The sequence below is a fragment of the Solea solea genome, chromosome 4 (genome assembly GCF_958295425.1).
Source record: "Solea solea chromosome 4, fSolSol10.1, whole genome shotgun sequence".
In the NCBI taxonomy this organism is placed as follows: Eukaryota; Metazoa; Chordata; class Actinopteri; order Pleuronectiformes; family Soleidae; genus Solea; species Solea solea.
Genome location: NC_081137.1, coordinates 21856421 through 21883643, shown reverse-complemented (window position 1 = coordinate 21883643; position 27223 = coordinate 21856421). Strand labels below are relative to the sequence as shown.

At 41.7% G+C, this 27223-nt stretch overlaps 2 protein-coding genes across 10 annotated transcripts in view; one reads left to right on the top strand and one right to left on the bottom strand.

The window, feature by feature from the left end:
* Window positions 1–22321, top strand: part of tcf7 (transcription factor 7) — a 63469-nt gene extending 41148 nt beyond the window's left edge. Inside the window, exons 5-13 of one of the 9 annotated variants that reach the window (XM_058627012.1) lie at window positions 4257–4344; window positions 8407–8496; window positions 9815–9934; window positions 10290–10452; window positions 11272–11379; window positions 12061–12108; window positions 14890–14938; window positions 16348–16420; window positions 19764–22321. In XM_058627012.1, the coding sequence (XP_058482995.1) occupies window positions 4257–4344; window positions 8407–8496; window positions 9815–9934; window positions 10290–10452; window positions 11272–11379; window positions 12061–12108; window positions 14890–14938; window positions 16348–16420; window positions 19764–20160 (1136 nt within the window). In that variant the 3' untranslated portion in view covers window positions 20161–22321. Of the gene's footprint in view, window positions 1–4256; window positions 4345–8406; window positions 8497–9814; window positions 9935–10289; window positions 10453–11271; window positions 11380–12060; window positions 12109–14889; window positions 14939–16347; window positions 16421–19739 lie in introns of all 9 variants that reach the window. The other 8 variants (XM_058627017.1, XM_058627013.1, XM_058627014.1 and 5 more) reach the window with 8 other exon arrangements.
* Window positions 22322–22397: 76 nt separating this feature from the next.
* Window positions 22398–26830, bottom strand: skp1 (S-phase kinase-associated protein 1). Its single transcript, XM_058627022.1, has 6 exons — window positions 26657–26830; window positions 25931–26030; window positions 25147–25220; window positions 24670–24813; window positions 23180–23320; window positions 22398–23052 (listed from the first exon to the last, which is right to left on the bottom strand). Exons 2-6 carry the CDS (start codon window positions 26025–26027, stop codon window positions 23017–23019), a joined length of 492 nt encoding a protein of 163 aa, XP_058483005.1. The 5' UTR covers window positions 26028–26030; window positions 26657–26830; the 3' UTR covers window positions 22398–23016.
* Between the last annotated feature and the right edge of the window lie 393 nt (window positions 26831–27223).

Genomic DNA, 27223 nt, shown 5'->3' with positions numbered 1-27223 from the left:
GAACTCCTAAAACACCCCAACTTTCCCTTTGATTGCTATTATTTTAAAGAAACCTTGCAAGCTATCCACCCCAGCTTTCCTCGTCTTTCTGCACCATAATAATGATAATAATAATAATATGAATTTTTATTATTATTCAGTGGAAAAAAATCAAAGTCACTTTTGCAGATCTCACCTGTAAATTTAACTACAGTGACAGTAGAGTCACAGACTAAGCTGCATTTTCGCCTCACAGATAGAGTAAGAGGCTCAAAATAAAGAGACTTATACAGTGACAATGGCAGGGATTCTGTGGACGTGCTCGTTTCTATGGTAACAAGGGAGGTTGTTCATTTCTTTTTTTCTATAACTCTTATTCTGTCTGTTTTTGTGTCCTCACGCAGACAGAGAGAGGATGAAGAGGTGTATGCGTATTAGTATTATTATTTTTATTATTATTATTATTATTATTGTTGTTTCTATGACACATTATTTCTCGTTTATCGCTCGTCCGCCATGACACCCCAGTCGGGTCACGTGATTGATGCACATGAGTCGCGCTGCTCTCAGACAACATTGCATTACAAATTTGACTGTTTCCCAGATATGACTGTCTGTGAGCCGGGGACTATAAAGCATAAAAAAAAAAGCAGAAGTGAAACACGTCTGCTCACTGTCACACCTCACAGCGCCATGTGCTGGATTAACACTTTCTGTTTAGTCTCATATGGCGCTATGACATCACACATGGGAGGGGGGAAAAAGACTGTAGCTAAGTGCAAATTGTATATAACGCCGCAAAACTAATGTTTGTAATGTTAATTTACGACTATGAGCTGCCGTAAAAAAGAGCCGTTAAATTAAAGGCAGCTATGACTTAAAAATCGCATCATAAAATATTGGAAATGTGTCTTGTGTAGAGCTGCAACTAACGATTATTTTCATAATCGATTAATCGATGAATCGTTTGCTCCATTAAAACCTGGAACCTGGAAATGATGATGTTCTCAAATGACTTGTTTTGTCCACAAACCAAAATGATTCACTTTTAATGATTTATTTGTTCTCCAGAGCAAAGAAATGAAGAAAATATTCACATTTAAGAAGCTTAAACAATCGGAAATCTTGTTTTAATCATGAGAAAAGCTTTGAACCGATTAATCGATTATCAAAATAGTTGTCGATTAATTTAGTAAACGATTAACAATCGATTAATCGATGAAATGTTTCAGCTCTAGTCTTGTGTTCCATTTTAAAGATGAGTGGAGCGTGAATGGAGTGTGAGTCACTCTGCTTAAAACCCATGAGAAAAACTGTATCGAAAACGAAGTGTGATCGATAATAAGACCGAAATTTAGAGCGATCTTAGTCACGGGCTTTCGCTACACTGACTTTTACTCTTCTCGGGACGTTTGATGTTTGCTGTCCCTGTCAAAAAAAAAAAGTGTCTTCTTACTGTCCTTACTGTAACAAATAACTACAGCGTCTCTTTTATGTGTTGGCCGTCAAGTCATTCAAAGCGCTCAGGTGCTGCGTCGCTTTCACTCTCAGTGGTTATAACCACGACAGCACATTATCAGGCAGGAATACTATTTTCAGCTCTTCCTGCACTCTTGGTTTTAACACGCAACACGTCCTGATGGCAAGCTCACGCTGAGCCGGTTTGACTCAAATCTTTTCCCTTTGAAGTGTTTTTTTTTCTTTCTTTTTTTTCACCGAGACAGTGCTAGCATTGAGACGGTGAGATAGTCGCTGGAGCTGTTATTAGATGGCTGCCTTAAAAGGGGCATTCCAAAGAAAGCTGCCCCATTACTTGCTGCTCACCCTCCCCGTGCTGCATTTCCCAACAACAAATAGCGCTGATCGCGAAGAACGCGACTTACAGAAAACAGTGTCATGTTTCCATCGCACTAATGACTGATACATTAACCCTTGTTCATCTGAGGGGACAAGGATGCTTTTGAACACACATAAAAAAAGTGTTAAAAGTATTCAAATTGACTGTAACAAGTGCTTTTTTATCAGAACTCATAGCATGTTTTTTGTTTTTCTACTCACTGTTGTTTGTTGTAATGTTTACACTTAGATCTTTATGTATATACATATATGTGTGTATATATTTACATATTAGTACAAACTTGGAACCTTTTAAATGAAACTTAAAATGAGAAAAATAATGGGACAAAAAGAAATCGAGGGACATTTAGAATAGATAAAAATGTGCAATTAAAAGTGCTATGACATTAATGCGATTAATTGCGATTAAATATTTTAATGGTTTGACAGCACTAATATATATGCATAGATAGATACTTATAGTCTGTACATATAAGAGTATTCAATATAGGTTCCTTATTGCTTTATATTCTCGTATGTTGACTGTATGAGAGCAACTCATGGTTACATATCACTGGGTTATATGAGTGTAACGAGGCATGTGACTAATAAAACTCTTGAACTTAGTGATTAATATCTAAAAGTTTCTGCAGTGCAATCAATTTGAGTTTGTTTAATTGTAATTGTTTACTTTTAAATGATGTGTTAGGTGCAATGTACAGGACACTGGTGAGAAGATGAGTTCAGTTTTTAAGCAGATTTTATTCCTTTAGGCTGTGTAGTGTTAACAGTTGCGTTAGTTGTTATCACTTGTTATTCCCCTTTCTGTCTTCAGATTAAAGCATTACCACTTAAGTTTTATGCTTCTAGAAAAATCTCAATGATTTGGGTCCCCCATTTTTCCTTTCACCACAACCCGCCGAGGCAGATGGCACATGGTTCTTCTTTCTGTTAAAAGGGAGTTTTCTTTCTCTCCACGGGCAGCTGAATTTATACAAATGTTTATTAACTTAAGATGTAGTGTGCGGGAGATTTTTATTTTATAAATGTTTCATTTTTGGGGGGGGGGGGATTTTTCTCACAAAAATGCACCTTAGGACTATTTTTTGACACAGACTTTTTTACCTTTTAACTTCAGCTGAGTTACATAGTATTTCCTGACTCAGTCAAGTCATTTATCACAGTCATTTATTTATAGATGTCACCAATGACAGGACAGTCAGGTAATATGGGAGTTGAGACATTTTGGGGAAGAAAGAGAAAGATCTGAGGTCTGTGATGAAGCTGCGAGAACAGCACAGGTACAAGTGCAGGATGAAGGGAAAACAGAGGTTAAAGGTAAGAAGGGGGTGAGAATGAGGGAGGAGAGGGGAAGAGAAGAGAGGGGAGGGGAGGAAGGGTGTGGTGGGACAGACTGAGGGAGGCGAGGGAGGATCGGAGGGGTGAGGTAGGTCCTCTGACTCACTTGCATTCCTGTCGCCAGATTTATAGCGGCTCGGGGTCCTGAAACAGGCCCGGAGCCATGGCCAAATTACAGTCATCTACAGCATTCCTCTGCAGCAAACACAGGTTAGCAGTCAGGCCACGCTAAGTGCTAGGTGCTGCCTGTTGACAAATGACTTCCTTTGAAGGGCACAAAGACGGGAGACTGTGTATTTACTGTGTGAGGGCACCAGAGTCGAGCTGTCTGTGTTTCTTTTGTCGGACAACATTTTTGCTAAAAGTAGCCCGATGAAGACTGTTTGTTTGTGTGCGTGTCTGCGCCGCCCCCCCGTAGTTGCTTGTGTTACTGAAATGTGGCTTTTACCGCAGCCCCCGGGTCGTGTTTAATAAACCAGTGGAACCAACTGGCGACACTGAACTTACAGTGAAGGGTCCTAGTATCCACATGAGGGCATAGTGAGTATGTTGATGTGTCGTTTTTGACTTAAAAAGTGCACATAAACATCCAAAACTTGCTTGAACATGCTTCCACAGTTTCACCCCTCAGGCTTTGACCCGGAAATAATACAGTGAATAAATGTTAGTAGAAGCTGGTACATGGAAGAAAAAGTAAGAAAAACATGGTAAAGATGCAGACCGACGAGGAGACGGAGTGTTTATGGAGGGTAAAAAATTCATAGAACGGCGCTAAATATGCTAACAACAAAAGTTATTATGGTCTGTAACTGGAAATGTACGCTGACGAGCTAAAACGGATGCATATCGCCACCTAGCGTAGTGAAGGCGGACATGGATTTACAGAAACGTACACACTGTAACACACACACACACACATTAGTGACACGGTGGGAACGGGGAGTGTGTATGTGACCTGCGTAAAGACCGTCTTTGTGTTTTTAATACTAGGTTCCCAGACAACTAATGGTACTAATGGCCGAGTGGACTCAGGGCTAGAGGTCGCTGACCTGACCTTGTGTGTGTGTGTTTGTCTCCTCTAGGCGTTCACAGGCATCAGTCCCAGGACCTTTCAGGGTACTACTCCCTCCCTCCAGGCGGTGTTGGTCAGATCACTCCCTCCATGGGCTGGTGAGTGTCTCTCTCACACACACACAGACACACACACACACAGCTGTACAGGCTGTGACTCACACAGTCCTTTTGTGTTCTCATCATGACCTTCACGCCTGAACATTAAAGGAACACACTAAAACTGTGCACTCGTCATTTTTTTCAGCACTTTACCGTGACGCCGCACACTCGTGTTAACGGCACGTTAAAAAAAAAGCACATAAAAAAAGGTTATAAAACCATATAAAATGATGGTAATAAGATAATAACATTAACCCTTAGAACACAGAGCATTTTGGCTACTTTGTTCCATTACTGTGTTAAAATAGCAGTAGTTCACCAACTATATAAACACACCTCAGTACAAAAGGTACTCAAACTGTTTAAAATCACAGTTCAAAGGTCACTTGGCTCATTTTTTTGTGACTTCTGCACAATTTTACATCACTACTAATAATGTGATCTAAAATGAATCATAACTTTGACAACAACACACAAGAAGACGAATAAAATGTGTGTTTTATAGCCTGAGTATGTGACCTATAAACACACCCACCCCTAGGATGTCCGTATAAGGAGTTGTGTATTATTCCCACGACAATTTTGCCATGGGTGCACCTGCGGCACAGATCCGTGCCCCCTCTCCAAACCCTCACATATTCACTTCAGTCCTGGACACTGTAATTTTCTCTAATCTCCCACACTCTGACCTTGGCTAGTGGCACATACATCACTGTCTCACCTAGTGAGTGTCTCACCTGGTGAGTGTCTCACCTAACCCCAAGGCCCTGCGTTGTCATGGAAACCACCTCCACCTTTGAAACCTCTTGTGTTTTCAACTCTTCAACCTTGTGGCCTCTGCTCCGAACAAAAGGAATGTGAACAATTGGCATAAAGACGTAAAAACAGAAAAAGACACTCAACTTAAAGTAAGTGTATGGCGACGCCTTCACGACCAAAACTGAGAACTGCATTCAGCCCGTGTAGTCAGTAGCAGAGACATTTAAAAATGACTGTTTTCACTCACACACGCATGTCCCACTGTTCATATAATGCATCATATGTGTTGTATGGATGCTGATTTCTCCTGATACGGAGCTAAAAATGCTCATCTGGACGCAGGTTTTGTGATTTTTAAGACGAATATTGTTCCAATGAATGACCTCATGGAGGAGGAAAACAGTGATCGCACGACATATAAATATCCTGCAACTCGCTGAGTCCCTCATGATGTGGTGCACTCTGGGGAACGTTGGCAGGCTCCAGGTCAGATGTTGGGTTTTCCCAAAAACCTTAAAAAACTATATATTAAAATGTGTGTGTGATTTGGTTTGGTTTGTCGCTGCAGAGCTCCTCTCAGACTCCGTGCTTTGTTTTCACAACGGTCACATTGGGACAGTTGAGTAGCAGCAGCAGCAGCAGTGGCGGTGCAGGGAAACTCTGCAGAGTGTGGGACAGCTAACATCTGCTCCAGATTCAGTCCTTTCATTTATGGTTTCCCCCTTCATTTCGAGTCGATTGTGAGCTCCCGGTGTCACGCTGGTCGATTGTGAAGTTTCTAATGTCAGACTTCCTCTGATTTATGGATCAACACAAGTCCATTTATTACAAAACCAACAGTATCTGTGCCCGCAGGAGCAGTTTAAGGCTTACATCAAATGTCACACAGATTTAGAATGGCTTCAAACTCGTGTGTTTGTGTTTCTGTGTGCGACGAACAATCAGCTCCCTGGACAATTTGCAAAGTCTTGTGATTTTACATTCACTATTTTATCTTTTTCAGACAAGAACACTTCACTGTGGAGTGTTATTACAGCTAATCTCCCTTTAATCCAGATTATCTTGCGTGTTTTGAGCCCTTGCACTTCTTTGTTGCCGGGAAAAAAAGGAGGAAAATGTCAAACTGTTGTTTGTTTTGATGATGATTAGCCTGGTTTTACATGCTGTCCCTCAGTGAAACCACATCTGGTCAGTGTGTCGATCCGTAGTCTCAGGCGAGTAGAAACGCTTGTGGTGGAAGTATGAGTCTCTACGAGTCTATGGAATATGTGACATTATCAGATGTAAAGTTCGAGGGAGTATTAGCGCCACATTGAGAAAAAAAGATGACAGACTTCGAGAATAAAGTCTTAATTTACGAGATTAAAGTCGTAAATTAAGGAAAATAAAGTCTTAATTTACAAGAATAAACTCTTAATTTACGAGAATACCGTGGTAATATTCTAACCTGTTGTTTTGGAAGAGGAGAGTTGTTAAAATGAGGGCCGTGGAGCATTTCGTGGAATTGTTACTTTAGAATAGGTCTCACAAACAAGGAAATACTTAATCTTTTGGCTCATCCGCATCACATTGTCATAAATTATCAGGACTTAAAAAAAGAATACGCAAGAAAATGCATCTTTTCCTCCAGAAAGAACCAGGCGGACTTGGAGGAAATCGCTGGTTTTGTGGAGGGGGAAATAGCAGGATTATCAGTGGATGCATCAGCGGGCCATTAAGAGGGGTTCTGTGGTTTCTCAGGAAACAATCTGACTGATAATTAAGATTCTGGATCCAGGAAGGTGTAAAGAGGAATGTCATTTCTCTTTTGTTGATAGCTGAGATGTTTGGCTCAACGTTGGTGACACAGGTAGTAAGGAATGGGGAAAAAAGAACTCTTAACAACACCTGAACCCTAGCCTTTTTTTTGTTCTCCTGCACTTCACTGACCAGTCACGGCACGTCAGATTATCAGTCACAGACAGTGAGTCAAACTGCTGTATGAATCCTTTATCGCTTTATCCTCCACATGAGGAGTTAAGTATTTAAAGTTATTAAAGCTTAATGAACAAAAGATAGTCAGTTTCAGGGTCAGAGAAAAAAAGGCGCAGAGCGGGGACAACAGAGAGAGCGCTTTGCTTGACTTTTCATGACATTCCCAGCATACCTCTGTGCAGCCATGCCTCTCACATGGGAGGTATTTTCCTGCTCGACTGTGGGCATCACCACAACAGTGTTTTGATGTGTGCACGATGGTGAAAAAGGGCTTCTCTTTTTTGCCGATATTGACCAAAACGGAGCGAGTCACGTTGACGGACAGCTTCGTGGTTTTGCCTAAGCAGACCTAGTTCTGTGCTGAACAACACTTGACCCGCGTTGCCGTCGTGACCTCGTGTTAGAACAGGATTACATCTAAGTGCCGATCCCCGTGTTGTGCCTCTGATGCTGGGCTTTAAGGTGTCACACGCTGTGGTTACGAAGAGGAAGTGCGTGATGATGATGATGATGATGAGAAAGATGATAATGAGAGCTGGAAGGGGGTTTATTTAAATGTGCGATGTGGATTAGACTGCATGTGTGTGTGCATACGTTGAAACATAAGGATTAATGGGGGGGGGGGGGGGTGGTTTTAATGGCTCTCAGTAGGTAGAAGTGTGGTTTTCTACATATCAAAGGGCCTTTGCTTACATCCCATCTCCACCCTCGACCCCCCATGGTGTGTGTGTGTGTCTGTCAGCAGTGCTGATTCAGACTCTCCGTGAGGGATCACAGAGCGACTCCACAGCACAGAAGTGGCTACACAGGAATGGAATAAACATAAAAAAAGAAACATGAGAATTCACTCCATGTGAGAATTTGCACATTCACTGGTTTTGAAGTTTTGTGTGTTTATTTATTTATTTATTTATTTATCATTTATTATTTATTTCAGCGCCGCAAAAAGACGGACACATACATTAAACACGTACAGTAGCTTGGAACTCAAAGAGAGCTCAAACAGAAACTTTGTTATTTTAATAATAAAGAGAATATGTGTCCAACAGCATTTACATCATATTTAAGCTTTCATTTTCACAATATCTAATCCACAGATTTTGGCCAGTATTGTAATGATACCGATACCAAGTATCGTCAACTCGTCTCCAAAAGAACTTTGAACTTTGAAGTACACTCAATTTGTCTTCTATTTCTACCTAATTTAGTGAAGTAAAAACTGACCCAAACATCCATATATGAGGATCAAGCCACTTTCATGTCTGTAAAAGCTAAAAAGGCATCAACTGTTGCCGTCTCTTCCCTCTTCTTGCTGTGATGTGGCAGGCAGAGAGAGCCCGTCTATCCTGGCCTGTCCCCCTGTGGATTCAGGCCGTCCTACTCCTCCAACCTCCCCGGCGCCTCCTCCTACCCCAGGTACTGTAACCGGCAGGGTTGGACCAAACCAAGCCAAGAGAGAGAGAGAAGGAACGACAATAAATCAATAAATAAATGAATAAAAGAAGAGGCCAAATGACGCTCGCGCTGCGTCGTCCTCGCTCCTGTTTATAGCACAAAATAATGCCTGAGCTGGAGTTTTCCATTCACCGTGGCAAACTCACGCAATCGGCTTTCTGTGTCACTTTTCATTGGACAACTACTGTAAAAGTGTGCTGTAAACAGGACCAGCTCAAACTATCCGCTGCTGCAGAAAACACGAAACGCCGAGACGCACAAACGCCGTCTTTTCCACGTTCAGTGTCGTCTGGATATTTCCTTGCTTCTGCTTCTTTGTATCTCTGTAGCCCGTTTTATGTCATTAGATGATGATGCTGAGGTCTTTTTTCAGCATCAGTGTATTCATATTAAAAAGCCAAGTATGTTAAAATACACACACATTGGATCGAAGTGCACTTGTTGCCGTGGTGATTTATTTACCTTGTTTGTCCAGTTGTCTGCTGTGTTTCAATAATTCACTTGTGTGTGTGCCACATTAGCTGCAGCATGTTGGACAACACATAATGTGAAAACACTGACTGTATTCAGTCTTCACAAGACGATGAAGAAGATGTCAGGGACCATCCTCGTCTCCCAGCGCCTCACTCAGTGAGGCCAGGTCGCCCTCTAGTGTTGGAAAAGTCTTACAGTTCAAAGTTCAACATGAACAGAGGCACAAAATAAATAAATAAAGGGGATAAAGTATTAAAAAATCACACAATAAAATAATGTAGCATCCACTAACCCAACCAGAATCACAACCTGTCACGGCTGGATTCAAATTAACACTATTTTTTTATTACTTTTTATTTATTTTTTTTACTTTATTTCTGTGACTCTCGGACAGCCAGTTTGAAACAAACGTTGCCGGTGGATGTTTAATTATTCACTTTTGTGATTATTGTATTATTATATATTGATGTAAAATCACTGATGTCTGGCTCACAACAGGCTTTTCTGCTTTCAGACTCACGGTAAGTGTTTTGCACTGTGTCTACTCTCGTGAGGTGCTTTGTACGTGTACGCCGCTGCAGCGACCTCTTTCTACCTGTTTATGCGTTGAAGAACGGTCTTTGGCCAAAAGCTTGCATTTAAAACGTGTTTTTTTTCGAGTGCACAGATGCTTTTTGAAGCTTATCGCTTTGAAATCTCTCGCTCCTGCCTGCCGAGTCACCTCCTGCCCCCTCAACTCAACATTGACTGTCAATCTCTGCCTCCCCCCCTCCCTCCTTCTTTCTCTTTTCTTTTCCTGTACTAGGTTCCCTCACTCTCTGATGCTCGGCCCATCAAGCATGCATCCGACAGGGATCCCCCACCCAGCCATAGTGCCCCCTACAGGCAAACAGGAGCACGACCAGTATGACAGGGGCATGTATGTGTAAGTATTTCCAATTTTCACTCTCTCTTTCTACAGATTATGTGTATAATGAGATAATAAGACAACAGAGCAGGTGCTAGAGCACCAGCAGGGATCTATCCTTTAACCTATGATTAAAAGCCACTATTAGTGAGAATGTAGTCACTATATTTATGATGATAATAGTCAGAATATTCTAAGAAAAGTTGTTTCAGTATAGCTATGATAAATAAATGCTTGCAAGAAGTAACATTAGCACATTTGGGGGGATGATACAAGTGTGATTCCTTGCATATGCAAATCACAATAAAGAAAAACTAATTTTAAAGCCTCTCCTCCTCTCCTCCTCTCCTCCTCTCCTCCTCTCCCCCATCAGGAAGCAGCAGGTGGAGCCCAAGCGGGAGAAAGAGCCCAAGAAACCGGTCATCAAGAAACCACTGAACGCCTTCATGCTCTACATGAAGGAGATGAGGGCAAAGGTCATCGCGGAGTGCACGTTAAAGGAGAGCGCCGCCATCAACCAGATTCTGGGCAGGAGGGTGAGCAGAGCACGCACACACACACACACACACACACACACACACACACACTGACACAGAGACGAGACTGTTTCCAGGTCAGTCCATAATTTCACACATGAAGAACATGTGAGGACTGTGGTCATGTGAATGATCCTCCCTTCACACACTGATGCTGCTGAGATGATACAACCCAACTCCTGTTGTTCAGCAGTTTGATTTGATACACGCGTCTTGTCTCCGCCCACATCTTTACTTCCGTGTACGTGTTTATTTTCCGTGCCATTTCCGTGTGAATATTTCGCGACTTTACAGACCCACGGCCCCTTTGTTTTTTCTTTTTTTAAAAAGCGACTAGTGACAGATCTATAGGACTTTCTGCCCTAAACTTAAAGTACTTTCTGAGAATGAAATGCACAATTCTAACCCTAACCCATTCTGCCGCACGAGTGAGATCCATGTAACTGTATTTACTGTGGGCGTAGAGTCTGACATAAACAGAGTCACAAAGAAGAAGAAGCTGTGTATGTTCAGTGCAGCTGACTGTGTGTGGAACAACCACTGATCTGTTTTGTTTATTCTCCTCTCTTTATTTTACAATTTAACATATTTTTGTGAAAATGTGTGAAATCTCTAAAGACAGGACATGTTCAAGTGATATATCGCGTTACTTTTCATTGACAGTAGTTGGAAACACTGACCTTTTGTTCCCTAAGACCAAATAGAGACAGAATAACATTGTCAATAAAAAAAAAAGTTGCACACTGCAGCTGTAATTTGTGACGATTAAATGTTATACATTAAGCTTTTCTCTCACTCTTTGTTTGTTTGTGTGTCCAGTGGCATGCACTGACCCGGGAGGAACAGGCCAAGTACTACGAGTTGGCCAGGAAAGAGAGACAACTCCACATGCAGCTCTACCCGACCTGGTCCGCCAGAGACAACTACGTAAGGACTCCCGTCTTCTTCTTGTCACGATTTTACCGCATTATTATTATTTCTCCTCTTTCCGCCAACAATGGCTCAATGGCGTGAATCCACGACGAATGTCAGTTTTGCTGAACTTGTTATGCATGAAGATGTAAATTTGTTTTTGGGTGGAGGAACGCCCTGGAAAAAAGTTGTGTGAATTTTTTATACTTTGGTTGCTGCGGTGATTAGAAATAATCCACGAAACACAATAAATGTATGGAGATTGACATTGCAGTGTAATTGAAAAGCACTGTGTGCACTCACCACAACATGGTGATAAAAAACAACGTAAAAATCATCATTTTTAATTTGTCTCATTACCCCACAGTTGTTACTTTAATGGCGACACACTCATTCAGCCACTGAATGCAAATGTTAAACCTTTTAAATGAGAGCAAAACATTTGATGGAATAAACATCAGGGACAGCTCCAACCCTTCACCTTTTTCTTTCATGATATTTGTTGTGAAACATGCACACAAACACTTATATATATATATATATATATACTTCATCTACAGACGTTATCTACACACGGAATACAGGGGTGAATTAAACTGTGTTAGTGCATGCATGTTAGTCTAATGTTGTGGGGATGTGCTGTATCTGGGCTGCTGTGTGCCTCTCATTTGTCAGTTTGCTGTTGAACTCTTGCAGGAGGCGGGCCTTAGCGGGGTCGCGGGGGAAAAGAATAAAGCCGATTGGGTAGGGACACATCTTATGGTGGATTTATGCCTCTGTGGTGGAAAGAGCAAATGAGAATGTGAAGGGCTGCATGAACGAGGTTGTGGGTATCTTCCCCCCCCCCCATCTCCCACCCCCCACCCCGTGCAAAGTTTTGCATGCACTCTCCAAACACTAGCCTCGCAAAGCACACATGAGTGACAGCAGCGGCAGAACCAAATTGATTGGTTAGTGAGCGGTGCAAGCTGGGTTAATGAAAAGGTGGACGGTTAATCTGCTAGTTAATGAATCACACAGAGGTATAAATCAACCCGTTTTGCTCCACTAACAGAGGACAGGGCCGCATGGCTGGCCTCACTGCCTCCCCGCCTCCCCCCCCCCCACACCCCCCGCCTTTGGTTTTCTATTTATTTATTTGTGTTTTTATTTTTGTGGGCATCCCTTTTTTAAATATACAGCACAATCATTGTATCAGGATAGACAACAGTGACAAGTGCTAAAGGTCCAGTGTGTGTGATGTAAGAGGCACAATTTGAATAGATAGATCGATGTTTACATAAAAAAGCCTTTTTATATGTACTTCAGGCAAGAGCCAGATACTTGGATACTACAATGTGATGTCGACAGACTGCCGGCCACTGATTGGTCAGAGAGTGTCGTCACAGGAAGAGTCACGAGTGCGACGCTTGACACGGGGATCAAGCCAAACGATGCCGAACTGTAGCTCAGTTAAAAAGGCTTAAAAAATTCACTGAAAACATGCGGGAATCTCCCAACATTTAGCAAAGGAAATATCTAAAATATCAATATTTAACAGTGGAGACTGGTTCAGTGCAGGTAATGCAGAACTCATCTTTTTAATTAACTGATACTAATGATTCAGTTACACTGAAATCACTCGTCTGTGTCGCGTATAGAAGGACGTCAGGGCAGTTTCCCGCCCGTGTTGGTGCCTGGTACACAAACCGAGTAGAGTAGAGTGATGCGAGAACTGTGTAGTGGGAAAAAAAGTGCCATTAGTGGGCAGTCTCACCATTAGATGTCACTAATTCTAACACTCTGGACCTTTAACTGAACCCTGTAGAGAAGGTGTCATATAATCAGCTTTGATTCTAACACAGGCTGCTTCCTAATCACATCAGTAATATGTGGCATGGTGGAAACCTGTGGCAACGCTTTCCTCTGCTGTGCTGTCTTGTTTCTCTGTAGCCGACTCTTCACGGGCAGGCATGGTTACACTTAATCATCCGAATGAGTGCAACATGGCCACTTTGATCTCCTTTTTTTTTTTTATGCCAAAGCAGCCCAGAGCAGATATTTTTTCAAAATAAAAGTCCCGACCCTGTCCGTGGAGAGTTTTTCCTAAGATTGCTGTTCGAAGACGTCTTGGTTTATCGTACGTTATAAACCAGAGCTCGAGTAAAAGTGATCATAGACGAACGAGCTACTGCTGTGTGTGCATGCAGCTTTGAGCGCAGCATTAACCCTGTTCCAAATGTCATGTGACTTACTGGGAAGTTGAGTGTTTTTGCTTCCCCCCCCCCCGTGTTAAACTTTGAGGGACTGTGAGGGACTGCACACAGACGAGACAGATGCTGAAGACACCTACAGTACAGTAGAGGTGCCCACGAAAACCCCGTCATTCAGCAGTTTTGACAGGATGCTTCTGCACTGGTGGTGTATACACACAGATGCTCCCTTCGCCGGGTGTAATAGCACTGCTTGAAAGAGAATAATAACACACTGCAGCTTTAATGACAGGAATACATCACTCTGCAATGGTTCAGCAGCAGCCAAAGTGAACACAAATGCACTTTTTTTCACAATTCCTTTTAAAATGCTCCTTTTAGTCTTTGCCGGGAGCAAAGAGAGTGTGAGATCATGACACACACACGTCCTCCTGTGCTTAAAATATCCTCTGCTGTGTTTCACGAAACCTCCAAAAGAGAGAGAGAGAGAGAGAGAGAACAATTACTGGACCGAAAAACAAAACCTCCAAAACCCCTACATATAGTGTATATACCCCCACACACACACACAAAGCATCGGAAAGCCGTTGCCGTTGCCATTGCACAGAGGAGTTGTTGTTGTAACCACATAGACGCGGCGCTGACAGCGAGCTTGAGGAGGGCAGACACTGACGCAGAGGCAGTAAAGACGTCTGTACCCACATCCTCCCCGCGTCTCACCCCAAAAAAAAACAAATACGATGCCTCGTTCACTTCAAGCAACACTTTGCCATGTTTATCTCTGTAACGAAGGAATCGGCCTGGAGACGAATCAAACACGACGACACGAGAACAACAACAAACCCCTCCCCCTCCACCCCGCGGGTCATTTTTTGCATGAATTGTTTGGGGTTTTTTTACGGTGGGCATTTTTACTGCAGAGTATGTTTGTATTTCTTCATCTTTCTTGCTTCCCCCCCCCCTGCTTTGGTGAAACACTTGAGATTTGATTGCCTGTTTGTTTGTTTTCTGCCCACTTTTTTGCACTTTTGCACCCGAGATGAGAACCAGCAGCTTTTATCACACACACACATACAGTGCAGCGTCTTGTGTTTGACCGGTGACCTTTAGCGTCGCTCTGAAAAGAAAGATTTCCCCGACAGTTGGAAAGCTTGTAACAAAAACGACTACTAAGAAATCTTTCATTGAGGTCAAAGCAGAGGATTATGGAGCTACATTTATACACTTTGCTAACATTTTCTAGCCCTGATGATGGTGAATGTGCAACCATGAAGTGTAACTAACGAGCCAGACTCATGTCTCTGTTGTGTTTCTTTTCTTTTTTTTACGACAGGGCAAGAAGAAGAGGAGAAAAAGGGAGAAGCAGCAGGACTCCAACACAGGTAAACACGAAAATAACATCTCATATGTTTCATTATGAGGAAACACACAGCCGGTGTCAGTCAGACTCTGCAGCCTTTGACAGAATTCAGTTGAGAAATGGAGGCAGGATGCGTCTCTAACGTCAAAAACCACCCACCCACTCTTACTTTCCACGTAACCTGAATTATAAACAATTGAATCCCTGGTTGCACAAACGTTTGTCCTTATCTTCGCTGGTACGAGTTCTGAAATGTCAATTATCACGGAACTTTCCCCCTTTATCTTCTACCTTGTGGAAATATTCCAACATAGTTTTGCACCTGTTGTTTTTTGTCAATTTAGAGATCAAAACACACATTTTAAGTGATAAACTAACCATAACAACTTTCACTGTAACTCAGGGGCCATACACGACAACTGTGGTGTTTCACTTTACAATAACACTTTTATTATAAATGGTTTATGATTAGGTTATTAACATTTTAAATAAGACTCTGTTATGAAGGATTTATATGAATGATTTGTAATTAGGTCAATCTTTCATTGCCAAATAGTGAGCTTGCATATTTTACATGTCACACTTTTTTTTCGTTTGCCAAAAAGTGAGCTCACATATTTAATGCGTTACAATAAGGCCTCTTTTTTTTCATCTGCCAAAAAGTGAGCTTACATGTTTTACATGTTACAATAAGGCCTCTTTTTTTCATTTGCCAAATAGTGAGCTCACATTTTTTACACTTTACAATAAGGCCTCTTTTTTATTTAAAAATAGAGATGCATCTGTAATATTAATGGGAATCCAGTCGTAACAGTATCTTGCCAAATAGTGAGACCCTAATAATGTGTCATTATTTGTCTGTAATTATTTACTTTCATGATATAATTTCCTCATGTGTGACCTCATTCTGAACCATTTATAAATAAGAATAGTCTTATTGTAAAGAGCTACAGAGTGATGGATAATCAAAGGTGTTTGTTAAAGGTGAGCTGGAAGCCACGCAGGTGATTGTGATTTAATTACTCAGACTAAACTAACACTGTGGTAGAAATAAATAAATAAATAGTAGCTGTGACTCTGATTTAAACTCCCATCGACAGACAGAATTTTGTTATGAGATAAACCAGTTTGACTGTTTTAAATCACCTGCACTAACAGAGCACCACAGCATGGCTGAGTTCTATCTGTGTGTCTTTGTGCGTCTGTGTTTGAAGAACGACAACATGATGGTTATTGTGGTGGTTGTTGATGTGTTTTGCCGTGCACTAACCAGCTACTAACTAACCGTTACACCGTTTCAGTGGACTTTCAGACTTTTCTCTTCTGCTTCTGCTCTCTAACATTTTCTTCTGCTTCTTCTCTTTATTTATTCTCCTCCTCCTCCTCCTCCTCCTCTTCTTTGTTTTTGTGCATGCTTTGCATTGTGCTCAGACCCCGGTTCTCCTAAGAAATGCCGGGCTCGCTTTGGCCTCAACCAACAAACGGACTGGTGCGGTCCTTGCAGGTGTGTACCAAACATCCGAAAACATCATAGCCACCGCACTGCCGCCATCCGACAAACTCCACCTCCATCATTTAAATAAACCATTTCCATCATGAAGACATCAGAACGTGTGTTTGGGAAGGCAGAGTTGCTCCGAGGGCAGCGACAGTTACCGTCCACGATGGTCAAAGATCATAAAAACAGCCTTTTTCAAGCTCCGCCCACCAAGACAACGAGAACACGTCTGCCTTAAGAGCAGCTCGACCTCCAAACAACGTTTGAGCTCTGCATGCCTCTCTGTGACTAACAATGTAGTGACATTACAGCCACACATAAAAATGAATTATTACACCTTTGCGTTACCGTAAATTATGCATTTTGTGCTGTCGGGCGCTGAGACGTTGCACGTGCGGTTATAATGGTAAATTCACTCGCACCGTCGCAGGAAGCCGGCGAATTGGCGCCTTTGTCGCCAGACAGGAAAGAGTTTTTGGACATAGAGACAAAAACCCAATCAAATGTTATTTTAAATGTTTTCTACTCTTCAAATCTTAAATTTAACAATCAAAATCTGTTTTTTCCTCGATAAAACTTAGTAAATTGCCAGATATTGAAAGTTATTCTGGAACAATGGGCAAAAGCGGGCCCTTTTATGGTTAAAATAAGTGAATAATATTAAATATTCTGACATTACAAATAGATTTATTCAACTGTAATGTGAAATGTGATTCCTAATCTACTGCAGGAGTCTCAACACTTTGTTTTTTTATTCATTTCCCTGTCCTTGACTTCAAATCCTAACAATCCTGGTGGTCTCACAGAGCAATAAAGCAAACAACAATACGAGACATAAATGATGGGATGAGGCGACTGCTCCGTTTTAGTCGCAGACACAGAATTTACAGTAGACAACAAGTCAACAGCTTCACTGCAGGAATCAGGAATCCGTGTGGTTCTGCAGAAGAAGAACTCTCACCACAACAACAGCACTGTAGCAAACCCTGCTGCCGTCTTCCCCACCGTCACGTCATGGAAATGTGTGTGTGTTTCGGTTTGAGAGAACAAAGGGGGGGTGAATGTGGTTAAAGCAAATCCTTATCACCGCAGCTCAACGCACAGACACACTGCGCCCTGCAGCTCTGCAACCCTGACAGCCGTTCTCATGCCCATCTGCTTTCAACTTTCTCCATTCATGCGATGTGGTCACCGGCGCCGTTTGATGGTGAACTCTAACATTTAGAAATCACTTTCTGCTGCACTCTCTCTCTCTCTCTCTTCCCCCCTCTCTAAATATGGCCCAGCGCCTTTCCTTGTGGTTAAACCTGGTGACTCATATCATATTCTGGTAATGATCATGGGATCCTGTTAACTGCTTTGATGCCGCGCTCACTCAGGGTTGCACACGTAAAAAAAAATCACCTCACTGAGCACACACACACACACACACACACACAGGCATGACGTCACTGCTGCAGAGCAGGAGAGGGAACATGGGCGTGATGAAAATGTGTGAAACAGTCATTTTTCATGAGTTTGTTATTTAAAACTTAAAAAAAATTAATCATTAATTATACGGCTGAGTGATAATCCTTGTAGTCTGGAACTAAACTCCTCAGAAAATGTTTCGAAACCTTATTCCAGTCAATTATTTCTCCTCTTTATTATACTTTGTTGGAAAGCCTGATTAGTCACCTTTACAACGAGGTAGGACTTGTAAGGATCGTGTTTCTGTGGAAGGAGCAACTCAGCTAAACGTGTGGGTAGTGTGGATTGGATGATTGCACTCTCCCACAGTAATAAAGGAAAAAAACAACACATATTATATTTTTACACTTTTACTCAGTCCTCATGCTGGTCAGCAGCCTGGTCACATGTTGTTGTTGGTGGTCAGTCGAGCACGTGCAGCACGTCCAACCTGATCCGACATGTGTTTCTGGAGATATGACAATCCCCACTGGCTCCAGAGTCTCATGTGCTGTCAATTTGGTGCCAATCAGGGGCCAGTGGTACACACACACCTGTGACTGACACACACCTGGCAGCACTTGACGCTCACAACGAGGAGAATAGGAGGAATTTTTACCGTCGTTGTAAAGGCGACTAATCGGGTTCCCCTGCTCCAACACACCTGATTCAGATGAACAGCTCGTCAACAAGCTCTGCAGAAGCCTGGTAACGAGCTGTTCATTTAAAATATGCAGGACAGTGTTCCCTGAGGACCAGGGTTGGGAAACACTGATATAAAGTACTTTACCAGTTGGTTTTATTAAAGAGGATAAATGATTGACTGAAATAGCGGTTTCCTAACTTTTCTTGAGGAGTTCAATCACTCATCTTCTGACGCTTTATCCTCCACATGAGGGTCACGTGGGGGGTCGATGGTGCCAATCCCAGCTGGATTTTTCATTAGTTTTGACTTTTGGTTTTTAAAATAACTTTAATTTTCTATTCGTTTTTTGTAAATGTTTAGTTTTTGTTGGTTTTTGTTATTTTATTGTTAGTTTTTCTTAGTTTTAGTGTTAGTTTTTTGTAAATGCTTAGTTACAGTGTTAGTTTTTTGTAAATGCTTAGTTTTATTGTTAGTTTTTCTTAGTTTTAGTGTTAGTTTTTTGTAAATGCTTAGTTACAGTGTTAGTTTTTTGTAAATGCTTAGTTTTATTGTTAGTTTTTCTTAGTTTTATTGTTAGTTTTTCTTAGTTTTAGTGTTAGGTTTTTTGTAAATGCTTAGTTACAGTGTTAGTTTTTCTTAGTTTTAGTGTTATTTTTTTGTTATACAGAGTATTTGCCAGGTGCAAGATTCAAAAAGGGTCATAATAATACAGTAATAATAATAAAAATTAGGTATTGTCATAAAAACCCAACAAAATATGCCGCAGGTGCACCCATAGTAAAATGGAGCAGTAATAATACACAACTCCTTATATTATAAAAAAAACACACTATATGAACTCAAAAGGTTTATTTATGTATGAAATCAATTTATAAAGATAAAAACTAAGCACAATTTCGCAACTATTTGAGTTACTTTTATAAAAACACGCAATTCAGTTTCAGTGAGTTATCGTTTCATTTTCTAACTCTATATTTATTATTTTTATATCAGTTAAAGAAATGTTTTTTAGTTTTGGTTATTTCGTTTCCTTCCTGCTCAGACGAGCGTTCACCACGACAGTGTAGTAAATGTTAGTATTTGAGTACACACTCGGGTACTGCACGTAGACTGACACTCTGTTGTGTGTTTGTGTTGTTCCTCATTGACCATGTTCCTCATTGACCTCACAGTGAGTGAAGCATCTCCATTGACTCCTGCTGACATTTACCATCCACACTCTATTCACAGATAACTCTCTCTGACTGTTCCTAGGAGGAAAAAGAAGTGCATTCGCTACCTTCAAGGAGGAGGCTGCCCCAGCCCAACTTCTTCAGATTTAAGTGCTATAGACTCTCCCCCGTCCTCCTCCCCGTCCCGCCTCCCTCTCTACCACCAGCGGCAGCGGCAGTCCTCCCCGGGCTGCTCGCCGACCACGCCCACCTCCCCGTCAACGCGCCTGCCGCTGTCTCCGCCGCCGCCGTCGCTCACACGCTCACACTCACACTCACACTCGTCCCTCCAACAGTCGGCTGCCCGACACGGCCACGTCCGGCAGCCCGCGTCCAAACACACACACCTGGAACTGTGCGGCAGACGCGGCTCGCCTGCGGCGCTGTCTGCCGCCAAGGCCGCAGGACTTTCCCTCAAAGTGCTAACAGAGACTCAGTGATCACTCCACGGCATTCCACGACTTGTCACATGTTTCGTTCTCCACCCCCCCGCCCCCCCACAGTGAGCGGCAGGTCAGCTTTTCTCACTCTTAAAAAGTCTGGGTTTTATCCAGAGTGTGTGTTTCACGGGTCAACGAGGCTGACTCTTTTCTCAAAGCCTCCTTTTATGTGGTCACTTCTTTAAAGAATACTTAAAACACATAATAAACCAGATCAGTCATATTCACCAAAGTCAGCGCAGGAGGTTACTGTTACAAGCCTTTAGTTAATCACAGTGTTACAGGTCCAGTGTGTAACATTTTGGAGGGAAATTAAACCCATTAGTATGTTTGTTTATAAGTGTATAATCACTTAACAATAAAAATGGTTTGGTTTTCTTAAATCTTTAGAGGTCGTATCTTATCTTGACTCCGCCCACGTCGAGGAGGTACTACTGTATACTCATGGAAAACCAACCAAACCATGTAGAGTTGAGCCGAGGCGGGACCATGTAGTGGAAAAGCGCCATTATATGTCCTTTAGGCAAGGGTCCGGCTTTAGAGAGACCACCATCTTGTTTCTACGGCAGCCCCGAATGGACAAACCAGCCAGAACGACCACGTACTACACAATTGAAGAACAACAACATGTTCTCCGGTATCACGTGAAGGCCACAGTAGTTCCACAACCTTTGTGACAGTCTGCAGTCTCACCATTAGATGTCACTCATTCTTACACACTGGACCTTTTTATTTATGTTTTAAGACGCACAAACAAATACAGATCGGCAGAACGACACTTTTAACAGTGCGCTGTCATGCGTTCACCAAAATGAGAATGATTTCAGATTGTTTCGTTCAGACTCTGAGGGAATCCCACCTGCTCCAGACCACACTATCAGATCCACTTCTACAGGGGCAGAAATCATCTGGTTCCCTGGTTTCATCTCCTGCTCTTTGAACTTTGTGAACGTTTAAAAAAAAAAAAAAAAAAACACTCACTTTTGGTTGCTTGTGCCGCTGAGCCTGTGCTTTGACCTCCATGACAATCATGAAAATGCAGTAAATGAGCTCTTAATCCAACCAACCATCAACACAGGCTCGGGCCCACGGAGCGACAAACTCATCATTATCTCGTCATGTTGAAGAACATGAAAATAAAATTCATGTTATGAATTCATGTTACGTCAAACCTGGTTCCTTCACCTGCAGAGACACGTCGAGTAATTACAGCTCATTTGGCGTCGACGTGCTGTCGCATGTTTTCCGCCGCCCCCCTTCTTCTGATGTGTGTAATTAGCCGTCACATTTTTTATTACCCTTCATCATCACAGTTACTGAGACCAAACCACGGAATCGAGAGCAACACGCAGCCTGACCAGCACAGCTTCCACTTCCATCGCTGCCTTTTTCTTAAAAAAAATTACTTCTATTTCCAAATATTTCAGCTCCTTTGACTCCGAATAAAAACTCAGCAGTCGGTCAAAGTGGCTCAGAATGACACCAGCAATCTCCATGATCCTTTTTTTAGGCACTTTCATTCTCCCCCTTCTGCTCTGTTTCCTCCCAGTTTGAGGGCAACTTTGTGCAAATCAAAAAGAAAAAGACAGACTTTTATTATTATTATTTTTGGCATATTATTTGTGTAGATAAATAATAATAATTATTTTTTCCTTTTACACATTTTCACAGCTCCATAAACTAAATCAGAGAGAGACCAAATGGGTACTATTATATTGCATTGTGTTGTAAAGTTTTTTAAATGTTTGGATTCCCTATTATAATTAAACTTTTATATGTTTTTATGTAAAAAAAAATAAAAGAAAAAAGGTTTAATAACTTTAAAGAAAAAGAAAAAAACATTTCTTAAAGCAATACATTTTGTTTGTCTTGTGCAGTTTTTACTTTTCGGTCATGTTACTGCGGCAGAATTCACATTTTTTGTGCATGTTCCAAATTCAGTGTAACAAAGAAAGGCTTTTATTTTGTGTTCCGCTCACAGCTCCTGACTCAGGACGAGCTGTTCCATTTCCCCTCCAGCAGAGAGCGCTCTTGTGCTAGAAATAGCTTGTTTATTTTGACGTCAAACATGTCTTTTTTTGTATTTTTTATGCCTCAAACGCCTCTGATGTATTACTTGTTTCTTTTTTGTTTGTTTGATGTAATAAAAGTGTTTTGAATATCTTGTCCACGTGTTCTGTATGTACAGCCAGAACGACGACAGTGAGACCTATCAAAAAACAAGAGATGACACACGGGCCTTTTCATGATTTATTTACTCCTGAAGTATATTGTCAACCTTTCCCTTCCTCCCCCAAAAAAATAATAAAGCTTTACCAAATTCAATTCCCCGTTCAATACAACGTGAAATAGGACACAAATACTTCAAAGTCCAAGAGTCTTAATGCAAAAAAACCCTTTAAAATGAATTCACAGGGCAAAAAATAACATTCACCCTTTAATTTCCATTGTCAAAAAAAGCCTTTTTATTTAGTAAATGATCCTAAAAGAAAATGCATGTCCAGTAAAAAAAAAAAGACAACCAGCAAGTAACAAGAAAAAAATAAAATGAAAGGACTGCCTTCTAAGCCGATGAACCAGGACTATTTTGTTTTTTTATGGGGATGGACGTGTGTAGAAACAAAAAGCTTCTTTTTTCTTTTTTAAATTAACACCACACAAGCGAATTAAAAAAAATGTTCATGCTATTGGAAACAGAGGAGGGGAAACAAAGGAGGGGGGGGGTACAGGGGACCATGTGGGGTTTAAATATACTAAATGTAAATATTAACAAGTATGAACAACGCCAGTGCAACCAGTTAGCAGAGACAATCCTTTTCAGTGTGGTAGTGTTGGCCGGAACTCCCCCCTCCCCCTTTACTTCTCTTCACACCACTGGTTCTCTTTGCGTACCTGTGGATGAGACGAGACGAGAGGACAGCGTTAGAAAAAGGGTTAGGTCACCAGAAATGTAACCAATAATGAACATAACGCTGCGTTTTCCAGACACGACGGGTGATCAATGGAACGGAACCGGTACCTGAGCTTCCTCTTCCTCTGTGAAATCGTTTTTGATGTTGAAAGTCTTCCTGATCTCCTCGGGGGTTTTGCCCTTAATCATGTTGGCGACCGTCTTGCAGGTGACGTCTAGCAGACCCTTGATGTCCAAATAGTTGGCGGCCTGATGCAGAGAAGACGACAGTGAGACAGATGACGGTGACAGCGGCAGAAAAACATAACATTTCCAGGCTCGTGCAGACGTTCTGCTTTGGATTCACGCCATTCAAGCTCATGAATGATTCAAGTGTCTGTAGCGTATCTTTTCCACAATTCTTCATTCATATGTTCTCAGCCACTCATTTTCTAATTTGCTTTATGCAAAATTATAATCAGCTGCAGCACGTCTAGAGCTTAATTAGCCCTGTGCACAGCAGCCATTTTCACAGGTGTTAATAGTTAAATTGATAGACTGTGGGTGTGGGCATGTTTGGTTCTGTGGTGAATGGTGACCTGTCCAGTCCATATCTCAGGTGGGATTTGCTCCAGCTTCCTGTGACCCTCATGTGGAGGATACCGCTGCAGACAGTGAGTGAGTTTCAGGGTGCTCCCTGGTTTAATGTCACACGAACTGAACAGAGCTATTGTGAACGTAATAACCGACAGCTGAAACATGTCATAATGGCTGCCGTGCAGAGCACTGACATGTATGTTTACTGAAAAACAAAATGTGGCTGAGCCAGTGACAGAATGTGCAGGGGTGCGAGTGGTGGGTGCAGGTTAAGTAAATTCAAGCGACCGGACTTGAGTTTCACTTCCTGGAAGTCAAGAGCTGTGCGAACACCTACAGCATTTGTGTTTAGGTTTAGGTTTCACGCTGCTGTTGTTGTTGCCTGGTTCACATGTATATGTTGTTAACAGTAAAACTACCAAGCCCAAGATTATACTCCAAATAAACTATTGTTACTTCTATAGCGGACACCCAAAGCACCCAGCTCAGCAAATCTTTATATCTGTCAACTAAACACAGCAGTGAATGATTCTAAGAGGCCACAGGAAAGAGGGGAAGGCTGCAAAATGTGGGTTAAATATCTCACTTCCCTTATCTACACATTAACTACTCCATAATCTGATGCAAGGTTGAGAATTTGAACTTTGCATTTGAACTGCTGAGCTTTAAAAGAAAGTATACAAATAACAAAACGTAGGCAACAAATTTATATCACACCGATCATTTCCTGACTCTACATTTAACACACCATCACTACAAAACAGCACGAATGAGTAAGTCTGGGAATTTCGTATTCTGCTGTTACAACCCCAAATAAATGCATAATATAAAATCTACTACTAAAAAAAATCTAACTGACGGACAGAAGAGCAAACTGAGAGGCGACTGTCACACTACACACTAATGTTACTGTGTAAATTAAAGAGTTATTGTCCACTTGGAGGAGGTTTGCATCAGCTCTTTATGGGGACTGAATTAAGGTCAACGCCATGTAAATGTGGTAAAATGTCAACTGCACTGACCAGGATGAGTTCAAACAATGTGCCCTGGTCGACTTTGAGGAACTCCTGGTCCCACACAGGAATGTCATCCGTCCTCTTCTCCTTGTTCTCATCATCCTCAGGAGGGGGAGGGTCATCTTTGTGATGAGTGCACCACTGAATCACCTGAGGGGAAACACATCGGAAACCAAATATGTATAAAATGCACTCGCGACTTTAGACACACAAGCTGCTGCTCTGAGAGTAGAACCATTGTACACCAGCATGTAACCTTCATTCTCTGTCTGCAGGAAGTTTGTATAACTTTGAAATTTATAATTAAAATATGCTCAAGATTTATATCTCCATGTCCCTCTGCTACTTTAAATGACATGTTGACTCTTCCTCTGACAATTTGGAAACATAAAACAGCAAACCTATCGACACCTAATAATTTCCACAAACAAACCTGCCTGCCATGTCATGTTTGCGAGCACAGCACGACTGTTTGTTTAGTACCTTCTTCAGGATGGCAGCGTTCACATTAGGCAGAGGAACCGGGTCATCGTCTCCTTCATCGTCCATCCCTAAATCTACAAAACAAAATCACACAAAGAAATCATCATCATCACCATCTTTTAATAATCATTTCCAGCAGACTCCTTAATCACAGGTCCATAAAGTGAGAGTGAATGTTTGTTTTGTGTCCCTGTGATAGACTGACAACATGATGAACCCCCGCCTTTTGCCAGCTGGGATTGGCACCAGCGACCCCGCGCGACCCCCATGTGGAGGATGAAGTGGTAGAAGATGGATGGAACAGGTGAGATCAGACATGCACAAACACTTTTCCCCTTAGGTGTTTTTACAAGGGGGGGGGGCCGTAATGACTGACAAACACAGCAAAGCTAGTGGTGCCCTAACACTTGTGCACAATACTGTATTATCCTAAGATATAGCACTTTATTACATACAAGTTGTTGAGTATTAGTAGATAAAGTATTAGTGCGACAAGGATGAATGTGAACACCGTCTCCCAAACCCAGAGGATGGTAGAGAAAGATGAAACACTTGTGGATGTATGGCAACAGTATGATAAGATTGCTTCTCCTGCAAGATGTAGGACAACTGAATCTCCTCCCAGATCATCTCGTCTGTGCTTCCTCAGGATTATTAAAACATTGAAAATCGGTTGCAAAGCGCGTTGCATGTGTCAGTTTTGATGTCCTCTAGTGTGTGGGGGCAGCCTTTTATGAGAATTAAAATGGGGGGAAATAAAGTTGGTTGATTCTTAAAGTGATACCTTCTAACATGGTCTTGATGGTGACAGACTGCTTGGCTATCTCAACATCCACCTCAAAGATCTCCCCATCGGAGCTCTGTAGTTTTATTGTGGGCATTGTCTGTGGAACAAAACAGAATGTTTATTAAACACATTAAATAACATTATCATTAACATGAATGTGTTGTGACACATTTTACCTCAGGTAATTGCTAATGCTGCAGCTAGCTAACAAATAACATACGTTATACAATGAAGGATAATTAATGATTGTGTTAATAACCAGACTGCAGTGATACACTGGTTATAAGTGGTAATAAATGTTAGGATAAACAGTGTTACCGCTAAACGCTAACATACCCACCAAAGCTATGTATCGGCACAGGCTAACTGCAATGCGTAACTAGCTAACTGGGTCATAATTATCCCGAATAACAGCGCGTAAAATGCTTGCATTAATGCACGAACACTCTTCTTCTACAGTGTTTGTCTTTTCTACAACCAAATACAACCACTTTATGGTGATTATTAAACGACAAGTGAGCTAACCGGACAGCTAGCATTACCGTGCACAAAACTAGCATCTTAGCCTAACATTGGCAACTGGCGCCTCGCGACGTCAACGAGGCCGCGCTCTCCGCCAAAACAGCTCGTTAAAAACACAGACGCAAACAAACGGCTAAATAATCATTATGGGATTCCATATTTTATGGAACGATGCGTTTGTTTTTTTGAGAGGCTACGTACCGTGTGCGTTTAAAGTCAGATCCAGAGGATAAACTCTTTGAAGTCAACAATGCGGGCCTGACGGAGGAGGCGACACCGAGCAGCGGCTGAAAGTGTGTGTTTCGACCTGGAGGGGGTGGTAAAGCTGAGGCTGATGAAGCTCAGGCTGGAGCTGATGATGTTGCTGCCGCTGACGATCGCTCTGTCACACGCTGCGTGGAAAAGGAGGGGTTGTCTGTCTGCGTGAAGCCTGCTTTTCCTGTTTATGTCTAAACCCAGTGTTTCCAAAAAACGTTGTATAATGATCATATAATGTCAAACTATCGCTAGAGTAAATGTGTGCAAAAGATAACAGTACCACATTTAATTAACACCAAATATTATGTTTGATAGGTAAGGCAACCCTGCAGAAGAGGGTTAGGGCCACATGAGATTTATTGTTTTTGGAAACAAATTTTAATAATATTAAAAAAAATAATAATAATAATAATTAATCGAGTAATCGTTTGGTCCATAAAATGTCAGAAAACTTAACAAAAAAATGTTGATCAATGTTTGTCAAACACCAAAATGATTCACTTTTTAATG

What these genes read in the sequence shown, in the direction of transcription:
- skp1 (XM_058627022.1), bottom strand. Translation starts at nt 26,027, where the DNA reads ATGCCCACAATAAAACTACAGAGCTCCGATGGGGAGATCTTTGAGGTG. An exon ending in CATCAAGACCATGTTAGAAG is followed by an intron (nt 25,221 to 25,930) that starts GTATCACTTTAA and finishes TTTGTTTTGTAG; the next exon opens with ATTTAGGGATGGACGATGAA. An exon ending in CAGAGGAAGAGGAAGCTCAG is followed by an intron (nt 23,053 to 23,179) that starts GTACCGGTTCCG and finishes TCTCATCCACAG; the next exon opens with GTACGCAAAGAGAACCAGTG.